The sequence below is a fragment of the Vicia villosa genome, unplaced genomic scaffold, assembly GCF_029867415.1.
Source record: "Vicia villosa cultivar HV-30 ecotype Madison, WI unplaced genomic scaffold, Vvil1.0 ctg.000621F_1_1, whole genome shotgun sequence".
NCBI classification, from domain to species: Eukaryota; Viridiplantae; Streptophyta; class Magnoliopsida; order Fabales; family Fabaceae; genus Vicia; species Vicia villosa.
Window position 1 is genome coordinate 151,307 of NW_026705279.1, and position 21,614 is coordinate 172,920.

General features: G+C 32.4%; 3 protein-coding genes and 2 pseudogenes across 3 annotated transcripts; 4 read left to right on the forward strand and 1 right to left on the reverse strand.

Moving 5' to 3' along the window:
* Nucleotides 1-13: 13 nt before the first annotated feature.
* On the forward strand, nt 14-2,732 carry LOC131629855 (T-complex protein 1 subunit theta-like; annotated as a pseudogene).
* Nucleotides 2,733-3,140: 408 nt separating this feature from the next.
* Nucleotides 3,141-4,651, forward strand: LOC131629889 (protein NDH-DEPENDENT CYCLIC ELECTRON FLOW 5-like; annotated as a pseudogene).
* On the reverse strand, nt 4,613-7,522 carry LOC131629888 (protein SINE1-like). Its single transcript, XM_058900690.1, has 3 exons — nt 7,402-7,522; nt 5,671-7,006; nt 4,613-5,371 (listed from the first exon to the last, which is right to left on the reverse strand). The coding sequence occupies exons 2-3, from the start codon at nt 6,997-6,999 to the stop codon at nt 4,874-4,876; spliced, it is 1,827 nt and encodes a 608-aa protein (XP_058756673.1). The 5' UTR covers nt 7,000-7,006; nt 7,402-7,522; the 3' UTR covers nt 4,613-4,873.
* A 5,754-nt stretch (nt 7,523-13,276) lies between these two features.
* Nucleotides 13,277-14,604, forward strand: LOC131629890 (E3 ubiquitin-protein ligase SIRP1-like). Its single transcript, XM_058900692.1, has one exon. The coding sequence runs from the start codon at nt 13,500-13,502 to the stop codon at nt 14,505-14,507; it is 1,008 nt and encodes a 335-aa protein (XP_058756675.1). The 5' UTR covers nt 13,277-13,499; the 3' UTR covers nt 14,508-14,604.
* A 4,515-nt stretch (nt 14,605-19,119) lies between these two features.
* Nucleotides 19,120-20,282, forward strand: LOC131629833 (uncharacterized). The gene is made up of 3 exons (XM_058900633.1): nt 19,120-19,264; nt 19,339-19,449; nt 19,747-20,282. The coding sequence occupies exons 1-3, from the start codon at nt 19,120-19,122 to the stop codon at nt 20,280-20,282; spliced, it is 792 nt and encodes a 263-aa protein (XP_058756616.1).
* Nucleotides 20,283-21,614: the final 1,332 nt, after the last annotated feature.

A 21,614-nucleotide genomic window follows, 5' to 3' on the forward strand; every position in this document is an offset into this window, starting at 1 on the left:
AACATAGACGAACGCCCGATTTTTAAGGAAACTACAGTATCACCATCAACAAGCAATGGCTTCACAGTAGTCTGTTTTGGTATCGGTGACTGCGAAGGACTCTGAGGGTGACAGAATGGACGGTGTGGTTCGCAAGGAACAACATGAACAAGGTATTCTTGCTGCCTTCTTCTTTTTGCTAAATATGCAAAAGCCCTAAAAGTCTCAAGTACAAGAACTTGGTTATTAGTTGATCTAAGACAAGTTGATAAACAACTCGGGATAAGCTCAGTGTTTTTCAGTTTTATAATGGAATCAGCTTTATATTTCTTTTAAATAAACTGAGTGCAATATTATTCTTTTTCGTTTTATGTATAAAAAAATCATTTAGATTTTATGTAGAAATCATTTAGATTTTAGATGCTTAAGCTTGAGGTCTGGCAGGTTGCTATAAGTCTAACAACATGGACTGTCTTATTTCTTCTTTAACGCACACCAGTGTCAAAATTTTCAAATTATGCCTTTATTTGTGTGTCCACCGTCCACCTGTTTCTGATTGTGCTGGACTTATCTGTGGTGATTTGTTGTTGTGAATTTCTTGCTTGAGCCTTTGCTTGGAAACTATTTCAAATATTTTAAGCTCGAACTTGTTACGCAATATGTAAATAGTTTTTAGGACAATTTGTGCTATTGATTTTTAATCATTTCTTACTGTGTAAGGCAATGGCTTTATTTATTACCGTACCCGATACTGTATTAATGGAGCTTGAGATTTCAGCCAATATTTTATTTTCATATAACTTATAAAAAAACTGCTCAAGTATGTTTTTTAAATCATTTGTTGGTTTTGGTTATTGTGGATTTATTCTACTTGTTTTGATATGTATAGCAAGAAAACTATTCAAAAACTGAGGAGGCTAAATTAGAGGAGCTCATCAAGGCAGTAGTGGACTCTGGTGCCAAAGTGATTGTCAGTGGTGCCGCCGTAGGAGAGATGGCTTTGCATTTTTGCGAACGTTACAAGTGTGTAAAATCTAATGCTATTGAATTTGCATTAATATTGTCAATTTTAAGCTGTGGTATGAGTATAGTTTATTTTCTAACTTGAATATTCCTATAGGCTTATGGTTCTGAAGATCAGTTCAAAGTTTGAATTACGTCGATTTTGCCGAACAACTGGTGCTACTGCAAAGGTTAGTATCGTTGCTTCTTTGGGTACATATAGACTTTTGTTACCTACCTTCTGTCTAATCCATTTTTTTCCTTCGACAGCTGAAACTTAGCCAACCAAACCCAGATGATCTTGGACATGTTGATTCTGTTTCAGTCGAGGAAATTGGTTGTGCCAGGGTAAGTTGAAGGCTTTTTCTCTTCCTTCTTTTTTTTCTCATTTCTATGTGTGGCATATAATTTTCCATTCTTTTATGATATGACATGCAGGTAACGACTGTGAAAAATGAAGTTGAAGGAAATTCTGTATCCACTGTTGTTTTACGAGGAAGTACCGATAGTATCCTAGATGATCTTGAAAGAGCAGTTGATGATGGAGTCAACACTTACAAGGTGATTTCCAATGTTTTCCACTTTCATAACAAGAAAATAATAAAATAAAAACTCCACATTAACCCTGTAAAATTTGGGCTTCTGCAAACCAAAGAATTCCTATTACATCAATCTGAATTACACTTTCTTCTGATGCATTTTTCTCGCAATTATTTGTTTGTCAGGCCATGTGCAGGGGTAGCCGCATTGTGCCTGGAGCTGCTGCAACTGAAATTGAGTTAGCTAAAAGGGTGAACGACTTTTCCTTCAAGGAAACAGGGTACGTATCTAAAATCCAAATTTAATCTTAGAATTTTTAAAATTTAATCTTGGAATTAGGCAATACTGTATCTCTGCTTTTGGGCTTTATTTTGTTTATTCAATAATCTTTTTTGACGCCTCTGCAGATTAGATCAGTATGCTATAGCGAAATTCGCTGAAAGCTTTGAAATGATTCCAAGAACTTTGGCCGAGAATGCTGGGCTAAATGCTATGGAGATTATATCTTCTCTTTACGCAGAACATGCATCCGGAAATACCAAAGTTGGCATCGATTTGGAACCAGGTGTCTGTAAGGATGTTTCAACCATGAGGGTCTGGGGGATCTCCATGTCACTAAGTAAGATATTTTTTCTAATTAATTTTCTATTTTGAAATAGGCTTATCATATGGAATACTAGTTTCATGATATCGTTTTTTTCTGCTCAGGTTATTTGCTCTTAAATATGCCGCAGATGCCGCATGCACCGTACTTCAAGTCGATCAGGTAATCAACTAGAAATAAATAGCAGTTAATTATTCACTTTCAACTCCTAATTGGCACCTTGGAAGCACTTTTTCTTTGCATAAATTTATGGAAATTGTATTTTGATATTTTCAGATTATAATGTCAAAACCTGCTGGTGGACGTGGACCAAGGAGAAATCAACCTGCTCCTGGCATGGATGAAGACTAATTCATTGTTTCCTTGCTTGTGTTAACAAAACCAGCTTAAGAAATTTTGAATTTTAAATTAAAGAGATTGTAGTCTGTAAATTTATTTTCATTCCTCTTTTTGAGTAGTGTCAATTCTCCATCATTTCCTTGGTTTTTTGGATTTTCTTTTGGAATTCTGTAGAGTGTAGTTGACTACTGTGGTTTTGAATAGAAACAAAAAAAAGTTCATGTTTGATGATCTAAACTATAAGCAAAAGCTAATTAATTTTAACTCATTATATTTAATCTTTGTTATTTACTTTAGTAATATTGTTTTAAACATTTTTAGGATTTATTTAAACCTATAAATATTTTTACTTAAAAAAAATGAACATTGAATTTTTTTTAAGAACATCTATATAGTAAAATAGGATCACAATATTAATACAGTAATAACTAAATTGTAAACTAATTTCTCATAATTGTATAAGCCTATGATTACAATGTGAAGTCTGCACCTTGGAATAATGTATTAAGTAACATGTAATTTTTTTCTGAAAAATACTCAGTTGATTTAACAAACAAACATACACCAGAGTCTATAGAAAAGGACAAAAACTAGAATAATATCGTGAAATATTTATGATGCTAAATAGTACTATGAAATACAAAGGTAAGTATCAAAAACCTTATTTACTCATGAATCAATTTCAAGCAAGAAAAAACCAACAAGAGGAACACAATTCTTCTCCTTAATGCATGAAACAACATCTCATTTGTTTATGAAGCATAACCATGGCTTCTTCAACTTCACTTTATTGCTCCAATTTCTTCATTCCAAAATCTACTAGAAACACACTACTACCATCACAATTTTGTTTACCTTTTTCTAGCTATACTCAACACAATCATCAATACAAAAGATTTTTTCCACTTCCAAAAGTAGCTTCTGTGCCTTACCAACCAATCAACTTTGATTATTTACAACAAGAATTTAATGGACATGGAGTCACTTTTGAAGAAGTTGGTGGAAGTTGTATGGCCAAAATGGAACTGAAAAATGGAAGCATTGCTACCATTTTGCTACAAGTGGATTGGTTACTTCCTATAAAGCACCTATGAGGCATGGTGGAAAAGTTGAGCTTCTTCATACTGCTGTATCAGAAGGTGAATTTGGTGATGCCATTATTCAAGGTGGAGTTTCTTTAAACTTCAACTTTCAAATTGACGACGACGATGAAGTTTCATGGTCTCCAACTAATTGGGCTTTGCATAACATCAAAGGCAATGCGGAAGAATCTATTCAGGTATATACTTGTATGCACTAATGACCATTTTATGACCGTCTCAGATGAAATTTGAACTCGGCTACAATGTTTTATGCAGGTAGAATTAATAAACAAAGGACTGGATGGTAAGATCAGATTAAAATACATTGTAACTTTAGAAGAAGATGGATTAGGCTCCGAGCTTGAAATCTCGGACTCAAACTCTTTGCCCTCTTCAAATGAAAGGTTCCATTTTGACTCATTTTACAGTAAGCACACCAGAAGCAACTTATGCAATAGAATTAGAGAGATCGAATTACTATATCCGACCGCCTTTTGAATCAGAGTTCATTTTGCGTCCTCCGAATTCGAGCGAGGACAAAGGTTTCGAAAAAACATGAAAATCTTCTGTTAAACAGTTTTTTCCTGGTTGGGGAACTAGCAATCAAAACAATGAAGTGGAAGGAAGTCAAAGTGATAGTGAGGATATGATTGGTGAAGAAATGGATACCTACAAACAGTTAAAAGAAAGAATAAGTCTTGTATACACAGACGCGCCTCGAAGTTTTACACTGATCGATAGGGTATGCAATCGTCATCCAAAGCAATAGATTTATCAATATGCCTATAGCATAAGCGCTTATCAAATTTCTATCTTAACAATAATTGTTTTCCTTTTTTGAATCAGGGTAGAAGAAACTCACTATTAGTTGGAAGGAATGGATTCGATGAAACCTACTTGTTCAGTCCGGGCTCATCAGGCGTTGAAAGTTACAGCAAGTATGCTTACATATGTGTTGGTCAAGCTGCTCTCCTCCAACCAATAGTATTAAGTTCACAAAATGTATGGAAAGGAGGACAGTATTTACACAATCCAAATCTATAATGTTGTGCGATGAAATTTATCTATTTGGCTGACTGTAATGAAATGATTCATCTAATTCCAAACACAGCATTTGAGTTTAAACCTCAACATAAGGTAAATTTCAGTCAAAAGCTATTACAGAATCTTACAAAAAATTGAACCATATTGAAAGTGCTACATTTTACTGATCCACTACTTCTACACAGAACTTTCCAACATTTAGTTGGAATTAACCAACTACTTCTTAAGACTCTATTCATAATTCTCTAGATCCTCAAATTGTCCACTAGAATGAACAAACACATTATGTAGGGACAAGGAAATGTGCTTCCTCTTGACCGTTGATCCAGAGTAAAGGTGTAACCATCGTAACAATGAGAAAAGAGAGCCCACAGAAGAATTTGCGCTTCGCCTTTTGAAGTGGCTTCACCGCAGGAAGAGTGTGTGAAACTTTTCTATTCTCAGTAACCTTTTCAGAAGGCTTCTGCATATCAGAATTACCGAGAATGTCATCGGTTGATGAGACTGATTCTTGTTCATCTTGATTCTGCATGTCATCGCCACACAAGCTTCCATTCTCGTTGCTATCATCGTATTTGACGTGATGAGCAATACCGTTCTGGTCATACTTGGAGTTAGATGATGGACTCCAGATAATGTTTCCTGAGGATAGACTCTTGTATCGTCTAATCAGTTTTTCAGAACAATCAGAACTATCATCCGTTGGGTCTTGAAGCGAACGAATGAGCCTCTTTGGAGTCTCAAAAATTTGAATCCCTTCAATGACTTGAGTGCGTGATCTCTGATAAAGGATACATCAAGTTTCAATTAATAAAAAGGAACGCTAATTTGAAACCAGAAAACTGATTTATGCTTATGAAAAGCTTGTGCTAAGTAATAGCATATTCAGGTTTATACAATGTTCGTAAAGCATTATGATATGTAAACGTAAGCCGTAAATTAAAACGAGTAAACAAAAAAGTTTAATGTGTACAATAGTGATTATGCATAAGCAATTTATTAGCAGGAAACGTAAATCGAAGCAACGTAGAAAACCAAACTAGAAATATCAAACTATTGGGTAAAGAATGCGACACTTACAAGGGGACTTGTGTTGGTACTTCTGGATATTCCATGCCTAGGATTTCTTGGGACAAAACCAGCAAATTCTTCGGTTAAATCTCCATTTCCATTGAAAAACTTGTGATCTGTTGTGTTATCGAATAAGCCATTTCCCTCCTCTGCATTTGATGAGAACAAACCATCCTTAAGAGACACATCGACTCCTCCATTTTCAAGGCTCCAAAGCTTCCTATTGACACTCCTTCGCGAATAGTTCAGATTATGAGAAGACTGAAGAGTCGAAATGGGAGACTCGGTAAGGGATCCGTGTCCGGGGAAATAGTCAAGTGTACGTGACTCGGGTGAATTAGATGCCGGAGTAAGGTCTCCGTCGCCCGAAGAACTATCCCCTCTCCTACTAAAATTTGAATTTGAACCTGTTACAGATGCAGGACTCTTCATGCATCTCAGTTTTTTGTCGGTTGCGACTTTCTTGGCTGTTTGCAAGGCTTCAAGTGCAGCACCTTTGATGAATGCCATCTTGTCGAATTGGCATTGTTCCATCTCCTCAATCACTTGTTCGACTTCGGAGAAAATACTCCTCGGATCCAGACACTTCATCAAGTAGTTAACCATTTGAATAGCTGCAAACCTCTTTTGAGAATTCCCGTCCAAATGCTCTCCACCGACATTTAATATTTGAAGCCCGGAATGTATGAGCAGCCGGGCATAAGCTTCGACAATCAGAGAGTTGCGCTTGGCTAACGCCATAACCAAACCCATATGCAAATTAGTCTGAGTAGACTTTCCATCTAAAGCCGCCGCAACATTTTGGCAAACATTATTAACCATTTCATTAGAAGCATACCGCCAATTATCCGAATCAACAAGTGCCTTCAAGCAAAGAGCTGCGCCGCAGCTCAAACTCTCCTGAGAACTCGTGAGTGAATCAGAAAGCGGCTTACAAATGGAACGAATTATATTCTTCTTCTTATCCTCAGGCATCGCAGGGTCAATTCCATACCTCGCTACAGCTGGAACAACCTTGGAACAAGCTTGTTGGAGAGGGAAAGATCCCGCACTCGAAGCTAAAGTCTGAATTATGGATTGCATGATACTCTCAATCATAGGGACAATTTTAACACCATGAACCCTAGCAAGAACCTCGTACAATGATATCGTGAACTCTCCGGACAATGTACCAGTTTCTTTCGTCTCAGACACTTGAGCTAGAAAGATAGGAATTGTCCTAAAGTCCAAATCCTTCACATAAGACTTCAACGCTCTCATTGCAGATTTGCGACTATCAGCGTCTTTGTCGAGATTTTCAAGCTCTCTTTGCAGCACAGGACTCAAATTCCTTCCCATTGTTGAACTGAAACCAAAAAAACAACAACAAAATTAAATCCAAATCCTCGTGAACAATCAAACACAAAAATTGACATCATTTCATATCAAATATTCTATAAAACAGAAATTTATAACCCCATTAAATTCTTCAGCAATTTTTCCTTAAAGCTCAAAGCTTTTCAAAACAAAAATAAAAAAACCACCATTCTTTTAAATGAGTCATCTCAAAATTTCACATTGCGCAGCTATTTTTAGCAAAATAACCAAAAAAATAATTTTTTTCTGGGAATTCACAACCCATTAGATAGAAATGAAAAAAGAAGTTTTTTTTCTGATTAACAACAATAGAAAACAAAAAGAAGACAAAACCCTACTAATGAAATCATATTATAATTATAATGAAATGGAAAAAGGTAGTACCTTTATGAAATGGAATGAAGAATTGAAGGTGGAAATTGAGCTGTGGAGTGGTAGAGTGTAGAAGAATGTGAGTACTATGTAGTAATGTTTGAATATGAAATTTAGGTTTTGATGATTCAATTATTTTGGCGTTAATAGATTTTGAATTGTTGAGAATTCTTTTGTCCGAATTCCACCGCTATCCCTTCACTTGTGGGGGTCCACATGAAAATGATATTCAATAATATATATATATATATATATATATATATATATATATATATATATATATATATATATATATATATATATATATATATATATATATTTTTAAAAGATTTTTGGTTTCTTTTGGATTGTTATCTGAATTTATTGGTTGAGATTTGAAATTTGAAAAAATGGAAGGAAAATCTTAAGAGAATTCATTTTTGTTTTATTTTGGATAAATGTATGTTTTTTAAATTAATTAGAGTTGTTATTTGAGATATTGTTATATTAAAAGTGGTGTAGTAATCTAGAAGAAATATTTATTTTAGGAATTATTGATAAGGTGGTTGAATTAATTTATTTTATATGTGCAGGAATTAATTTAATATATTTAAAATTGAAACTGAAAAATTTAAAATGTAAAGTAAAATTAATTAGGATTGAACGTTATGGCATATGTAAATAAAACTTTATTGTTTAATATTAAGAATAAAATTAGAAAAGATGAGAATAAAGAGAAGAAGAAAGTATTGAACTGAAGAATTAATGAAACTTTTATTTAATAATTAACTAATTATACAATAAGGTTTTATTTACATGCTTTTATGCTTTATTAGTAGATATGCCACACAAGTGAACATTCTCTTATGCTCCTACATTATAAGAAAAAGATGTTTTTATTTTATTATATTATTATACAATAAAGATTAACTTCTTTCATAAAAGCATATTCTTATTTGATATGCCACACAATTGAACATTCTCTTAGGTTATGTTTGAGAGTTTGGAGGGGAGGGGAGGGGAAGGCTTCTGAAATCGATTTTTTAAAATAATATAGAAAAATATTTGACATTTTTTGAAAAGATGATTTTGTTTAGAATGATAAAAGACTCATTATTATTACAAAATTTTTAATTTTCAAAATAGTATAACAACCTAAACGATATTTGCAAAATTTATGGAAGCCCTCCAAAACCCTCCTTCAATACAATTTTTGAGTTCCCCCATTTTATGGGGTTTTTGGTGTTATGAATAAAATCAAATCCTCTAAAACCCTCCTACCCAAAATCTTTTTATTCTTTTCATTCAATTCTTCTTATTTTCCAAAGCCCTCCCCTCCTTTTTATGAAAGAAATTATCTTTAAGCATCTACAAATATAAATAACTTTTATTTATAGTTAATCTTTGACCATCTAATAATATGCTCAGTTTAAAATTAAATAAATAACTTTTATTTGTATTGGCTATATATTTGACTATTCAAAATATTTTGAAAATATATTAAAAAACATTTTTAATACTCTAATAATAATAAAACTTATTTTAAAAATAATTTAGAGTTCATTTAGAGGCTTAACAGTTTGACCAAAAAATATTTCTTACGAATTTACAATTTATAATATAAATATTTATAACTTGAAAATGATTATTTATAAATTTATTTGAACTATTTATATAACAAATGATAAAAAGTTGTTTTTTATTAATTTTATTTAATTAGAAATTACTTTTGTAAGAATATATTAAAAGTTTTTTAAACAAACAAAATATATAAAATTTAGTAATATTATTTATAGAATAATATTCTATAATGGTGTGGAAGCATGGTCATGAGACTTTTATCTTTTCTATTGAATAAAAAATTAATCAATTGTAATAACAATTTTTTAATCAAATAATGAAATATATTTTAAAAATACAAAAGAACAACTACATCATAAATATTCAATTTTAAAAATAGATTAACTTGTAAAAGAAACTCTTCTATAATGTGTGTCTGTGTAGGGATGCACTTTGTTGTAGCGATTCAAATAAATAAATAATATATAAAGTATTTTTTATTTAATTAAAATATGTTCGGAGATAATATTCACATTAAAAAATACACGAATGACAGGTTGGTTAATTTTGGCATGTTAGATAACGCGACTTGTGTGTTTTGCGCGGAAACGGAAACGTTACAGCACCTCATGTTTGAATGTGAGAATATGAAGAGTATTTGGAAGAAGGTTCTTGACTGGCTGAATATTGACCGTAGCCCATACGGTTGGATGCAGGAGATGGCATGGGTAAAAGACATGAGTAAGAGGAAAGGTTGGAGGGTTACAATCCTCAAGACAGCTTTTGCAGAAACAATATATAGATGCTGGAAATACAGAAACAATAAAATTCATAATGTCATGAATAATGATAAAAATATAGCAGAAGAAATCATAGAAGTCATAGTGCATAGAATGTGGATGAAGAATAAGCATAGGGAGCATATTGCTCAGTTACTTATGAATTAGAGTGTCTTTTTGTTTTATCAGTTGGACCCTAGAGGTCGCTTGTACTTATTGGTTTTTTGGAATATATATATTTCCTTTTTTCAAAAAAAAAATGCACGAATGAATAATATTAAGTCGGTTTCTAGTTAAAAATTTCTTCAATTTGTCTAGTTAACAAATTTGATAACAAACACGTTTCATAAAGTTCAATTTGAAAGGAAGTACAAACTCTAATCTTCATTAAGAAAACTCCCAAAAATATTTCTAGATTATCCCTAAATATGTCACCATGGAAAACGTATATTAACTTGCAAGATTCTTTTTTTTTTTTGGCTTTATACCACCGGTTTAGTCCGGTTCGGGGGCGAGTTCTGGCATCAAGTGGTTTCATCCCCCTCCTGATCGTAGTTGCGGGAGATCGAACCATGGTTCTCCCTACCAAGTCCAACGCCAATCACCACTGGACCAACTAACGATTGGTAACTTGCAAGATTCTAGATGTGTAAAAAGGTTGGTATTTAATGTCAAAACATTTAAATAATTGTAGTCGTGAATTGAAGAATATGCTTGTCCTTTGAAAGACATAGATGTGTTATAGACTAATTGTTTAACATAAATATTGTCTTTATCAAAATTAATTTTACCATTTTGAATATGATATCACCTATTGTGGGTCAACTTTTCCAAAGAATTATTACGATGGGAATCATGATCAGATTTTGAATTTCAGAGTTCCAACTTCTACTAGTAAGTTTGAATAAATTTAACAATTAATCTCTATCAATGTTTATGCAAAACAGTCACTTCATTCAGTACCTTAAAAGTAAGGTGTACCTACATTTAATAAATAAGTGGTCTATAGTTATCACATCATGATTGCAAAGAGATCACCTAAAAACCATTTGCAATCCTCTTTCGAATCAGGTTGTCTTATGTTGCAATAACATTATGCATTAGCTTCTAAATCATTAGTGACTTAACAAGAGGTGTGAAAGGATGCTAAATGAATTTTGTCCAAGAATGCTCAATGTGTTCCCTCATGATTCGGTTGTGGGCATATTTAAAAGATAGATCGCCAATTGAGTTCATTAGCAGTAGTATTATCAACTGACAAGTTGATCTTCAAAATGCCTTTAAAATTTTGAGGACCCAAAATGGATAAGTCATAAGGATTGTTCCAATTGATGTCTTGAATAATTGAATCGACCTTAACAATTTGCATAAATTGAATATCTACTAACAATACAGTGTGTAAATATTTAATTTTGTTTCTCAACACCCAATCGTTAGTCCATAAATCAAAGTACTTCCCATTACAAACCAGCCATCTACTGTGTTCCTCCATTAAAGAAAGTTATTTAATGTCAAACCACATTGAAGAAGAAATATGATGCCATATTAGTTTTTTTGCGCCTGGATTATCTACTAATAAGCATAGAAGACCACTCATTATTAGCAGTCAACAACTTTCAACAAAGAGATTAACAATCAACTTTGTTTTTTGTCTGAATATCTCAGGTCAATACCTCATTCAGACAAAGGTCAGAAAATAATCTTTCAAGATGTAGTAATCAACTATATACTATCCATGTTACATGTTCACACAAAACTTCAGATGCAAGAATCTAACTTATTAAGAAGATTTATTGGCCATCCATAAATTCTAAGTGTGGCAGGGAATGATTGTCTTAACAACTAATATGCATGTCTACTTACCTAGATCCACCAACATAGACAACTGCTTACTAATTGCCTCTTCAATAATACAGAAAAGCAAAAGAGACAGGGGATTTCCTTGCCTCACTTCTTTAGAGTAAGAAAAAAATCATGTAGCTTTTCCATTTATCATGATTGACAGTTTGACTAAGTGGAGAATGGTAAGAATCCAATCAAAAAACATTGATCAAAGGAAAACTGAACAAGAACTTTAATATGATAATTCTAATCTAAGTTACAAAGACTTTTGTGGTGTCTATCATCAAAGTCATACTACCTCAAAATGACGTATTGTCCAAAAAATTATTGACTTGTGGAGTAATCCCAATGCACTCATAAATTTGTTTGCCTCTAATGAAGCCTTTTTGGTTTTCTGAAACAATTTTAGGAGTTAAGATGACCAACCTGTGTGCAATGATCTTATTGATGATTTTGATATAAAAATTTGCAAGTGCAAATGATTTATACTGCTTAATAAAATTTGCTCCGTGTTGTTTAGGTATCAAGGTCACATTGAGTGGATTCGGATTAGAAAGGATCCAACTTTGTTCAAATAATTGACTCATTGAATTGCTCACATATGTCCCCCATTATATCCTAATAGTCTTAGAAAAAATATCCCCAAAGTCATCAAGTCTGTAGCATATTGGTACAAAGATATAACATAGTGGAAAATCCTTAAAGGTATGGAAGGACTAGATGTACTATTAGTTGATAAGCGATAGATTTAAATAATCTTGGGAAACTCTAGGAAAAAAACAAGTGTCTGGAACCAAATATCCTATTTAGAAGACTCAATAAAAATATCCTTGTTGAAAGAGATGGTCATAGATTAAAGTTGGGAACCATCATCCATCCATATACCATTACCATTAGTATCACAAAGATTAGAACTTAATTTTGTCTTCTCCTATTGACAACTTTTAAATGATAGTACTTTATATTACAATCACCATCATGAAACCACTTAACTTGAGAGTGTTGAAACCACATAAGCTCCTCTTGATAAATTTTGTTTCACCATTTTACTAAGTTTAAATTAGAGTTGAATTACAAAATACACTTTCCGTGTATAAACAATAAAACATATTATTTAAATCCATAAATAGGCCTATTTAGTTTTTTAGAAATTAAAAATCAATCATTCATATTAAGCCTGCTTTAGAGTGCAAAAGGTGAATGAACTTTTTTCCTAAAATCTCTCTTTCATAACTATAAAAAAACTCCGATTTCATTCCACAATTAGTATTAAAAAATAAAGTTGAGATGAGCTATTAGATGAGTCAAACTAAAAATGAGAAAGTTACAACTTTAGCAAAATTTAAATTTTAGATATATGAGATAAGTTAATCTAATCTATAGCTAAAAAAGTGCATGTTGCAATTTTATCATCTATCTTGATTCTAATCTTAAAATATCATAAGAGATTTTTAAAAAATGATTGGTAAAAAATCTTTTAGCTAAAACAAACTGAATCTAAAAAAGAACAATTACAAAAAGTATAAGAGGGCTCATTAGATCATTGAATTTTGAATGTTGTTTCTTCGTCTACTTCCACTACTCAAAATGGTAACAAACTTTTTTAGTTATATTTTCATAATCAAATTTCATTTGTTTTTTTTTCTTTCAAATTTATCCCTTTTTACTAATTTATCACATGCAATCTTAACTGCAAATTTGATGGTTTATTCTTTGCATAATAATATTTTTATTTCAGATGTTACATAACTATTGGTAGCAACGAGAATATTCTTCCCAAGGAATTGAAATCCTTCTCAAAAAAATAAGAGCACCCTTTAATTGGATGGTTAATATTGATATTCTATTATTATTATTATTATTATTATTATTATTATTATTATTATTATTATTATATCTACTTTATATAAAAAAGAGGAGAATTTATTATAGAAAATTGAAGTTTGCAAAATGGAGAATGAGCAATGGTGCACCATATGCTTTAAAATGGTGAGCCCAATGAGTGAATATGAAAACAAATGTCCCTTTTGTGATACACAATTTGGTGATGCAATGGAAAATCTAAGTAATCATCATAATAATGATGCTATTGATTTAAGGTCGGCTTGGATTTTCTCACTTTATGCACCAATTTTTCTTGGTTTGATGAATGCTTTTACTCCTTCTCTAGCAACAATTTCTTCACAAGCAAGCAGTACATCAAGAAATGATGAGGATTTGGAACAAGAGAGAGGAAATTACAATGAACTTGTAATTGGAAGAAGGAGAAGAACTTCAACTTACATGATGCATCTCTTTAGAGGACTTCATGTTAGAATGGTTTCAGAAAATGAAAACATAGAACAAAATAGAAATATTATTGACAACAATAATAATATTGTTAATAATAATAACAACAATAGTAATAATAATAGTATACTTGTTATTGATCCATTAAATGAAGGTGCATTAATTGTGAGAGGACCCAATTTGAATCATACAAATTTAAATAGGTCAAATGAAAATAATATTAATACTATTGGATCTTTGAATGATTTTGTGGATGGAAGTGGATTTGATTTATTGCTACAACAATTGGCACAAATTACTCCGAGTGGTTATGCAAGTGTGAATCCACCAACAAAGAAGGTAGCAATTGAAGCAATGGAAAATATGATAAATGATGAGACATTGCCATGCACAATATGTTTAGAAGATGTTGAGATTGGAAGTGTTGCTAAAGAAATGCCATGCAAGCATAAGTTTCACAGTGAATGTATTGTTTCATGGCTTAAACTACATAGTTCTTGTCCAGTTTGTAGGTTTCAAATGCCTTGTGAGGATTCAAATGTTTTGGCTAATTTGGAAAATGGAAATAGAGAGATTCAAAATAGTGAGGTTGTGAGGAGAGGTAGAAATGGAAGGAGGAATTGGTTTCCAGTGCTTCAATCTTTTAATAATTTTCTTCCTTTTCCTTGATCATTACTTTGATGGAGTTGTAATTATACATCAAAGCAAGTACATTTAGGAATTATCATGCTTCTTAAATTGTTTCATATTGTATATAGTATATATATGTTTTAGATTGTATAGTTTGATTTCATTGTACTCTTCAAATATGTATGTGTTTTTCAATAATTTGAATAACAAAATACATTTTAGTAGTAATTTATAGTATTATCATAACATATAATATAAATGTTTGTACTAAGATTGGAGATATATTTTTCAATATTTGGAACAAGAGTCAAAGTCTGCATGAATTCAACTTTATGTTTGTGCTATACTTCCTAAGGGCTTCTCTTTTTAATTTATTACTCTTGTGCCGAAAGTCTATCCCCTCCTCTCACATATTAGGGGAACTTCTGATCAATCTCTTATTACCAAGGTTCTAGAATGTAGGCTAACAAAGGTCATGGATTATATCATATCTCCTAGTCACCCAACCATTATTAAAGGGGGATAGATAGGGATGGTGTTAAAGTTCCTTCTACTTTATTCCTATATTTTTTTGGGTATTTTTTTGTCGTAATGTTTATTACTTTAGTAATTGAGTCCTTCACAATAAATAATATTGGGCATCTCTTAAAAAATAGTTTTTGCATGTATAATACTGGCCGTTGACTAAAACTCAATGCAAGTTGATTCAAATCAGTAAGTTTGTGACTTGAATCAAGAAACTATCATAGGCATGATTCAAACAATACATAACCTTGATTTGAATTAAATGTTTATTTCTTTCTCATAATTTTTATTTTGAAAACGTGATTCAAATCATGAAGATGTTTGATTCAAATCATGAACAAGTGTTTAAAATTGGATTTCCCTTGTGGAAATGTGATTTGAATCACAAGTGGTTTTGATTCTAATCATGGGATGATTTGATTTGAATCATGAGTGAGTTATGCCATTTTAAAAATAGTTATGCATCCTTGATATGAATCATGGTTGAGTATGATTCGAATCACATAATGTAAATCCGCATTTTACACCTACTTGATTCGATTCTCTCGCACAAGATTCAAGTTATTCATTATTCTCTTCGACTCTAATTAAATGACCATTTTATTCTATTTTTGTGTCTCATCTCTAGCACGTATACAGAAAATTTCTCACCCAAGTTTTAAAAATGAACCTTTGATAACCTTTGATAAATTTTCTCACTCTTAAGAGAGAAACTTTGTTTTGTCAGATATTTTTTGAAACTTCATCTTCTATCTCAAACACTAAATATTATTGGCGAGTACAGGTTTTGCTAAAATCTAGAAGAGTGTGAGTTCTTGTTGTGAGGGAATTATTAAATGTGTTGATGATTTTGTAAAAAATTTCAAGATAGAAAATCAAGTTTTTGGATTGTTGGCTAGTGATTTTCATTAAAAAAAATCTTCTCCAAAGAGGATTTGGATTTCTAACATTTGTCATCAATTGAAAGACTCACACAAGGTAATCCTAATGGAGTCGAGTGAAGATTACTATTGAAAAGGATCTTGAATTTCTTGTGATATGCGAAGGTGGCTTAAGTCAAGATCGTTGATCTTGGAGATTTTAGAAGTCATTCGAGTTATGTGTAATTAAAGAAGAATCAAAATTAAGATTGCATATCTTTATGATTAATTCTAAGTATTTCCACATTTGGCTTTGATTATCATTTGTACTATATAGGACATTCATAGTGGAAAACTACAACCAAATTTTTATGATTTACCATTAGAGACTGGATTAGGTGTCATGCGAGGATGAATGTATTGAACATGTATAAATATGACATATTATCTCTCTAAATCTTTCTTTTTATTTTAGGTTGGGATTTTGTTCAGAAGATTAATTGCCTTTACTAGTTTGCATGCTTTTAAGTTCTTTTCTTGTTCATAGTGATTTTTTTTTTTGTAAGTGTTCATCTGTTTAGATCTAGTCTTCTAAATTCCTCTTTCTTTTGATTATATTGAAGAATTGTAATATTCAAATATTTAATTAGTTAATTTAATAATTTTTAAATTTCCCTATTTGAATCTAAATAAAATTAACTCTTACATTGTTATTAGATAATTCATCATTGCTTTGCATTCCTTAGAATCTTACTATACATTTGTTCAATTGTGTAATTTCTAAAAATGCTTTTCAAATTTTTGACTCCGTTGACAATTCTCTGTTAAAAAATATCTTAAAAAGATAAATGCCTTTTCAACCTCTTTTTAGACCATCTTTCTCATGCTCTTCCTTTGCTAATTAGGCTGCTTCTTGAGTTGCTCTTACATTCTTCTCGATCTCTTAATCAAATAGTAATTCAATTAATTCGGTATCTTACATAAATAACTAGAAAAATGTCTTAATAGTACTACACTAATAAAAAATGACTATATACAAATAGAAAGTTGAAAATAAAATAAAAAATATAAATAAACATAATAATATAAATAAAACTATTGAAGAGTAATTCAATATTCAGAAGATGAGCATCAGAAGTTCTGATGTGGGTTGATCTTCTGATGGTTACTCAGAAGATGTTGTGATCTTCTGATGGTTACTCAGAAGATGTTGTGATCTTCTGATGGTTACTTAGAAGATGTTGTTGACCAGAAGATGTTATCTTCTGGGTCCCATTAGCTTAGCTGTTTAGTAGTAAGGGTACTTTAGTATTTTGTAGTACTGTATTGTTTGTATCTTAAACTTGTTCACTAAGTTTAGTCTGTTAGGGCCTACGTGGCAATCATTTTCTTTTGTATAAATAGCCTTGTAGTAGCTATCATTTATTAACAACGTAAGTAGAATATACATCATTATTCTCTCATTAATCTTTGCGCCGTTATTCTTAGTGTTTTAAAAACCGGACCGATCATCGAATCGGTGAGGATACTGAGTCAGTGGTTTATCGGTCGAACCACTGGGTCACTGGTCAAACCGCACGACCAAACCGGATTAAACCGGATAACTCGGTTGAATAGACCTGTCATTATATAGGTATAAAACCGGTCGAACTGGATGATTCAGTCTCTAAAAAAATATAACTAGCTTTTAAATTTTTTAAAAATATCATATCATAAGTTCACAATTTCATACCTTAAATTCAAATTTTAAACAAAGGTATCACACATAACAAAATAGTAAAAAATTACAAAGTCTAATTACAACATAATCTAATTGAATAGTTTATATTATAACAAAATAACTCCAATGTGTACCAAATTTAATTCAAAATAGGATCCTCCTAAAAAGAAAATCAAATAAAATTCAATATGTTTATGCTATTTAAGAAAATTTATTAGCAAAGATAACAAATAGACAGTAAAATTTTTAATTTGTCACTAACGAAAAAAACTATGTGAGAATGCTATTTAAGTAATAAACTACTAAATATATTAAAAAAAAGTTTAGAAAAAAAGTTTAAAAGAAATGTTAAAAAAAAGTTTAAAAAAAAAAGCAATTAAACCGCCGGTTTTCCGGTTTTCCCGGTTTTTCAGGTTTTCACTAGTTTTCACCGGTTTTTCAGGTTTGATGGCATACCCGATCTGACTATTGAACCAGACCGGTTACCTGGCCGGTTCCCGGTTTGACCGGTCCGACCGGCCGGTCCGGTCCGGTTTTTAAAACACTAGTTATTCCTTTTGTTCATTCTCTTTGTCATCATCTTTATTCATTGTGCACCAACAATTGGTATCTAGAGCTCCGGTTCCAAACACAGGGAAACACGAGTGAACGTGAGTTTGTGTGACTGTGTGATTGATTTTGTTTCTGGAAAACAAAGTTGTGTTGAATCACATTTTTTCTTGGTTGTTTATGGGTTAGGAAACACTGTGTGAGTGTGAGTGAAATCTGATTTTTCTGCACAAGTTTAAAGATGAATGGAAGCAACTTGAATACCAAACTTCCAGTTCTTGACGGTAAAAACTGGAATAGATGGATGATTCAAATGCGTGTATTATTTAGTGCTCAAGATGTTCTAGATCTTGTCACTGGAGGATATGTCCCGGTTGCAGCGGATGCAACGGAAGAACAAAGAGAAGCGTAGAGAGAGACGAAGAAGAGTGATCAAAAGGCGTTGTTATTCATCCATCAGTGTGTGGATGTGAATGTGTTTGAGAAGATTGCTGGTTCTATGACGTCAAAGGAGGCGTGGGATATACTGGTCAGGTGTTACGGTGGTGACGTATCAGTGAAGAAGGTGAAGCTTCAATCCCTGAGAAAGCAATATGAGAATCTCAACATGAAGAATAATGAGAAAGTTTCTGAGTATATCTCTAGAGTGATTTTGATCACTAATGAGATGAAGGCTTGTGGAGAAACTCTATCTAAACAAGTAGTAATAGAGAAGGTATTGAGATCATTGACCCCTCTATTTGAGGACATTGTTGTAGCCATTGAACATTCTAAAGATCTGGACACCATGAGAATATAAGAGCTGCAAAGTAGTCTAGAGGCGCAAGAGTTGCGTCTGACTGAAAGAACTTCTGAGAGGGAAGTTGAGCAGGCTCTGAAGGCTTCTTTTGTCAAGAAGGACCAGAAGCTGAAAAAACACGGTAGGTCGCAGAAGTCAGAAGTCTTCTATTATGATGAGGAGAAACATCAGAAGGGAAATGAGAAGTATGACAAGAGAATGGTTCAGTGTTACTGTTGTAATAGGTTTGGCCACTTTGCTAAAGATTGTTGGTCAAACAAAGAAGAAGCAAAAATAGCCAGAGGAGATTCTGATGATGAACCTGTGCTATTGATGGTTTATGAATCTGATGAGGAACCTGTGAGTTTGTCATTTTCTGATGTTGAGGGGAAGAAGATAACTCTGAATATTCTGAAGGAGTATTTTTATATGATTCAGAATCAGAAGATGACTTTGAAGATCCTGGAGAAGAGTCAGAATCTGAGGTTTCTGAAGATGAGTCAGTGTTAGAAGATGACTTTGAAGCTGAAGACAAGTCAGAATCTGAATGTGATTCTGAGTCTGAAGGAGAATCAGAAGATGAGTCAGAATCGGAAGAAGATTCTGCTTCTGAAGATGAGTCAGAACTTGAAAGTTCTGAAGAAGAGTTAGAGGCAGAAGATGAAGAATCTTCTGGAGACTCAGAAGATGATTCAGATGGTGAATCTGATTCTGATCCAGATTTTGATGATGATCAAAAATCTGGTGGTGGTCATGCTTCTGGAAGGGAAAACTCTGAAGACATAGGTTCTGGAGGACAAGCTTCCAAAGATGATCATGTTTCTGGTGTTAATCATGACGTTGAAGGTGGAACTTCTGAAGGCGGAGCTTCTGAAGGTAGTCCAACTTCTGATGGTGGTCATGATTCTGAAAGAAAATATTATGAAGTTGGAACTTCTGAAGGCAGAGCTTCTGAAGGCGATCCAACTTCTAAAGGTGGTGGTTTTGAACAAGACCCAGAAGTTAACAAAGGTGGAAATTCTGGTGGTAGTCAAACTTTCGAAGAAAATCCAGAAGGAGATATGGTTCCAGAATCAGAAGGAGATTCTGAACTATTGGGTTTTGAAGACGCACTCGAGAAGAAAGGTTGGTTGAATGCCATAAAAGAAGAACTTGAGGCTTTAGAAGAAAACAAGACTTGGAAGTTAACTAAGCTTCCAAAGGAGAAGAAACCCATCAGTTTCAGATGGGTTTTCAATGAGAAATCTGCATTTCTAAATGGAGTATCAGAAGTTGCACACTGTAGCAACCAGAAGAAACTTGCAGATGTTATGATGAAGGATGTCAAGACTGAACACCTTACCCGTTTGAGGGATGGAGTTGGTGTTGTAGATTTTGGCTAGCTGAATATGAATTAAGGGATGGTATTGAAGAGTAATTCAATATTCAGAAGATGAGCATCAAAAGTTCTGATGTAGACTGATCTTCTGATGGTTACTCAGAAGATGTTGTGATCTTCTGATGGTTACTCAGAAGATGTTGTTGACCAGAAGATGTTATCTTCTGGGTCCCATTAGCCTAGCTGTTTAGTAGTAAGGGTACTTTAGTATTTTGTAGTACTGTACTGTTTGTACCTTAAACTTGTTCACTAAGTTTAGTCTGTTAGGGCCTACGTGGCAATAATTTTCTTTTGTATAAATAGCATTGTAGTAGCTATCATTTATTAACAACGCAAGTAGAATATACATCATTATTCTCTCATTAATCTTTGTGCCGTTATTCCTTTTGTTCATTCTCTTTGTCATCATCTTTATTCATTGTGCACCAACAAAAACAACAAAAATAAATATAATAAAATAAATAAAAGAACATATAAGTAAAACAAAAATTAAAAATTAAAAATAATAGTCGAAGCATAAAAAATTGTACTAGTATTTTTCTTACTAGAGAACCTATAATTGACAACTTTTGGACCATGAAGACTATTATGCGTTACAATGTAGGATGTTTGCCGCCTCTTTAATCCACCTTTGAGAAATATTGACTCCCATTGGGACACTTTTTTTTATAGTTAACTTTTATTTCCGACATCACTTCGAACAACAAGTTTGCTTTGATAATCCTGATAGTGCATAAAGTTTCAATCAACTTAGTCGTAAGTCTTCTCAAAATCCGTCTTAAATATTATAATTTATTTTTTCTTCTTTCTAGCTTCATCCACTATCTAGTTTGCAATTAAAATTTCATTCGGAATTTTCCTTCTTGATATAAAAGCTGACCAAGATTCAGATAACACAGACCTAAATCACTTTTTTAGCCTATTAGCCAGCACTTTAAAAATCACTTTTGTATATGGAATTCACCAGTGATATATAGGTCGATATTCTACTATTTTTATCGGTTTTTCTTTTTCAGAATCAACACGATAAACAAACTGCTTTTAAAAAAAAACACGATAAACAAACTATTTTCCCCATTTACCATTCTCTCATTTGAATGAAATTCAACCATCACGAAACCTCTTATGTATCTCTCTAACACATGGCGTTTTATTAGTTTTGTATCTTCGTCCAAAAGTTATACCAGGAAAGAAAGTGTTTATTATATTTTTTCTTTTTTTAATTTATAAATTATTAAAAATTTAAAGGGTCCAAATCAGTATTTTGAAAACCGGCCGGTCGGACCGGTCGAACCGGGAACCGGCCAAGTAATCGTTCTGATTCAATAGCTAGATT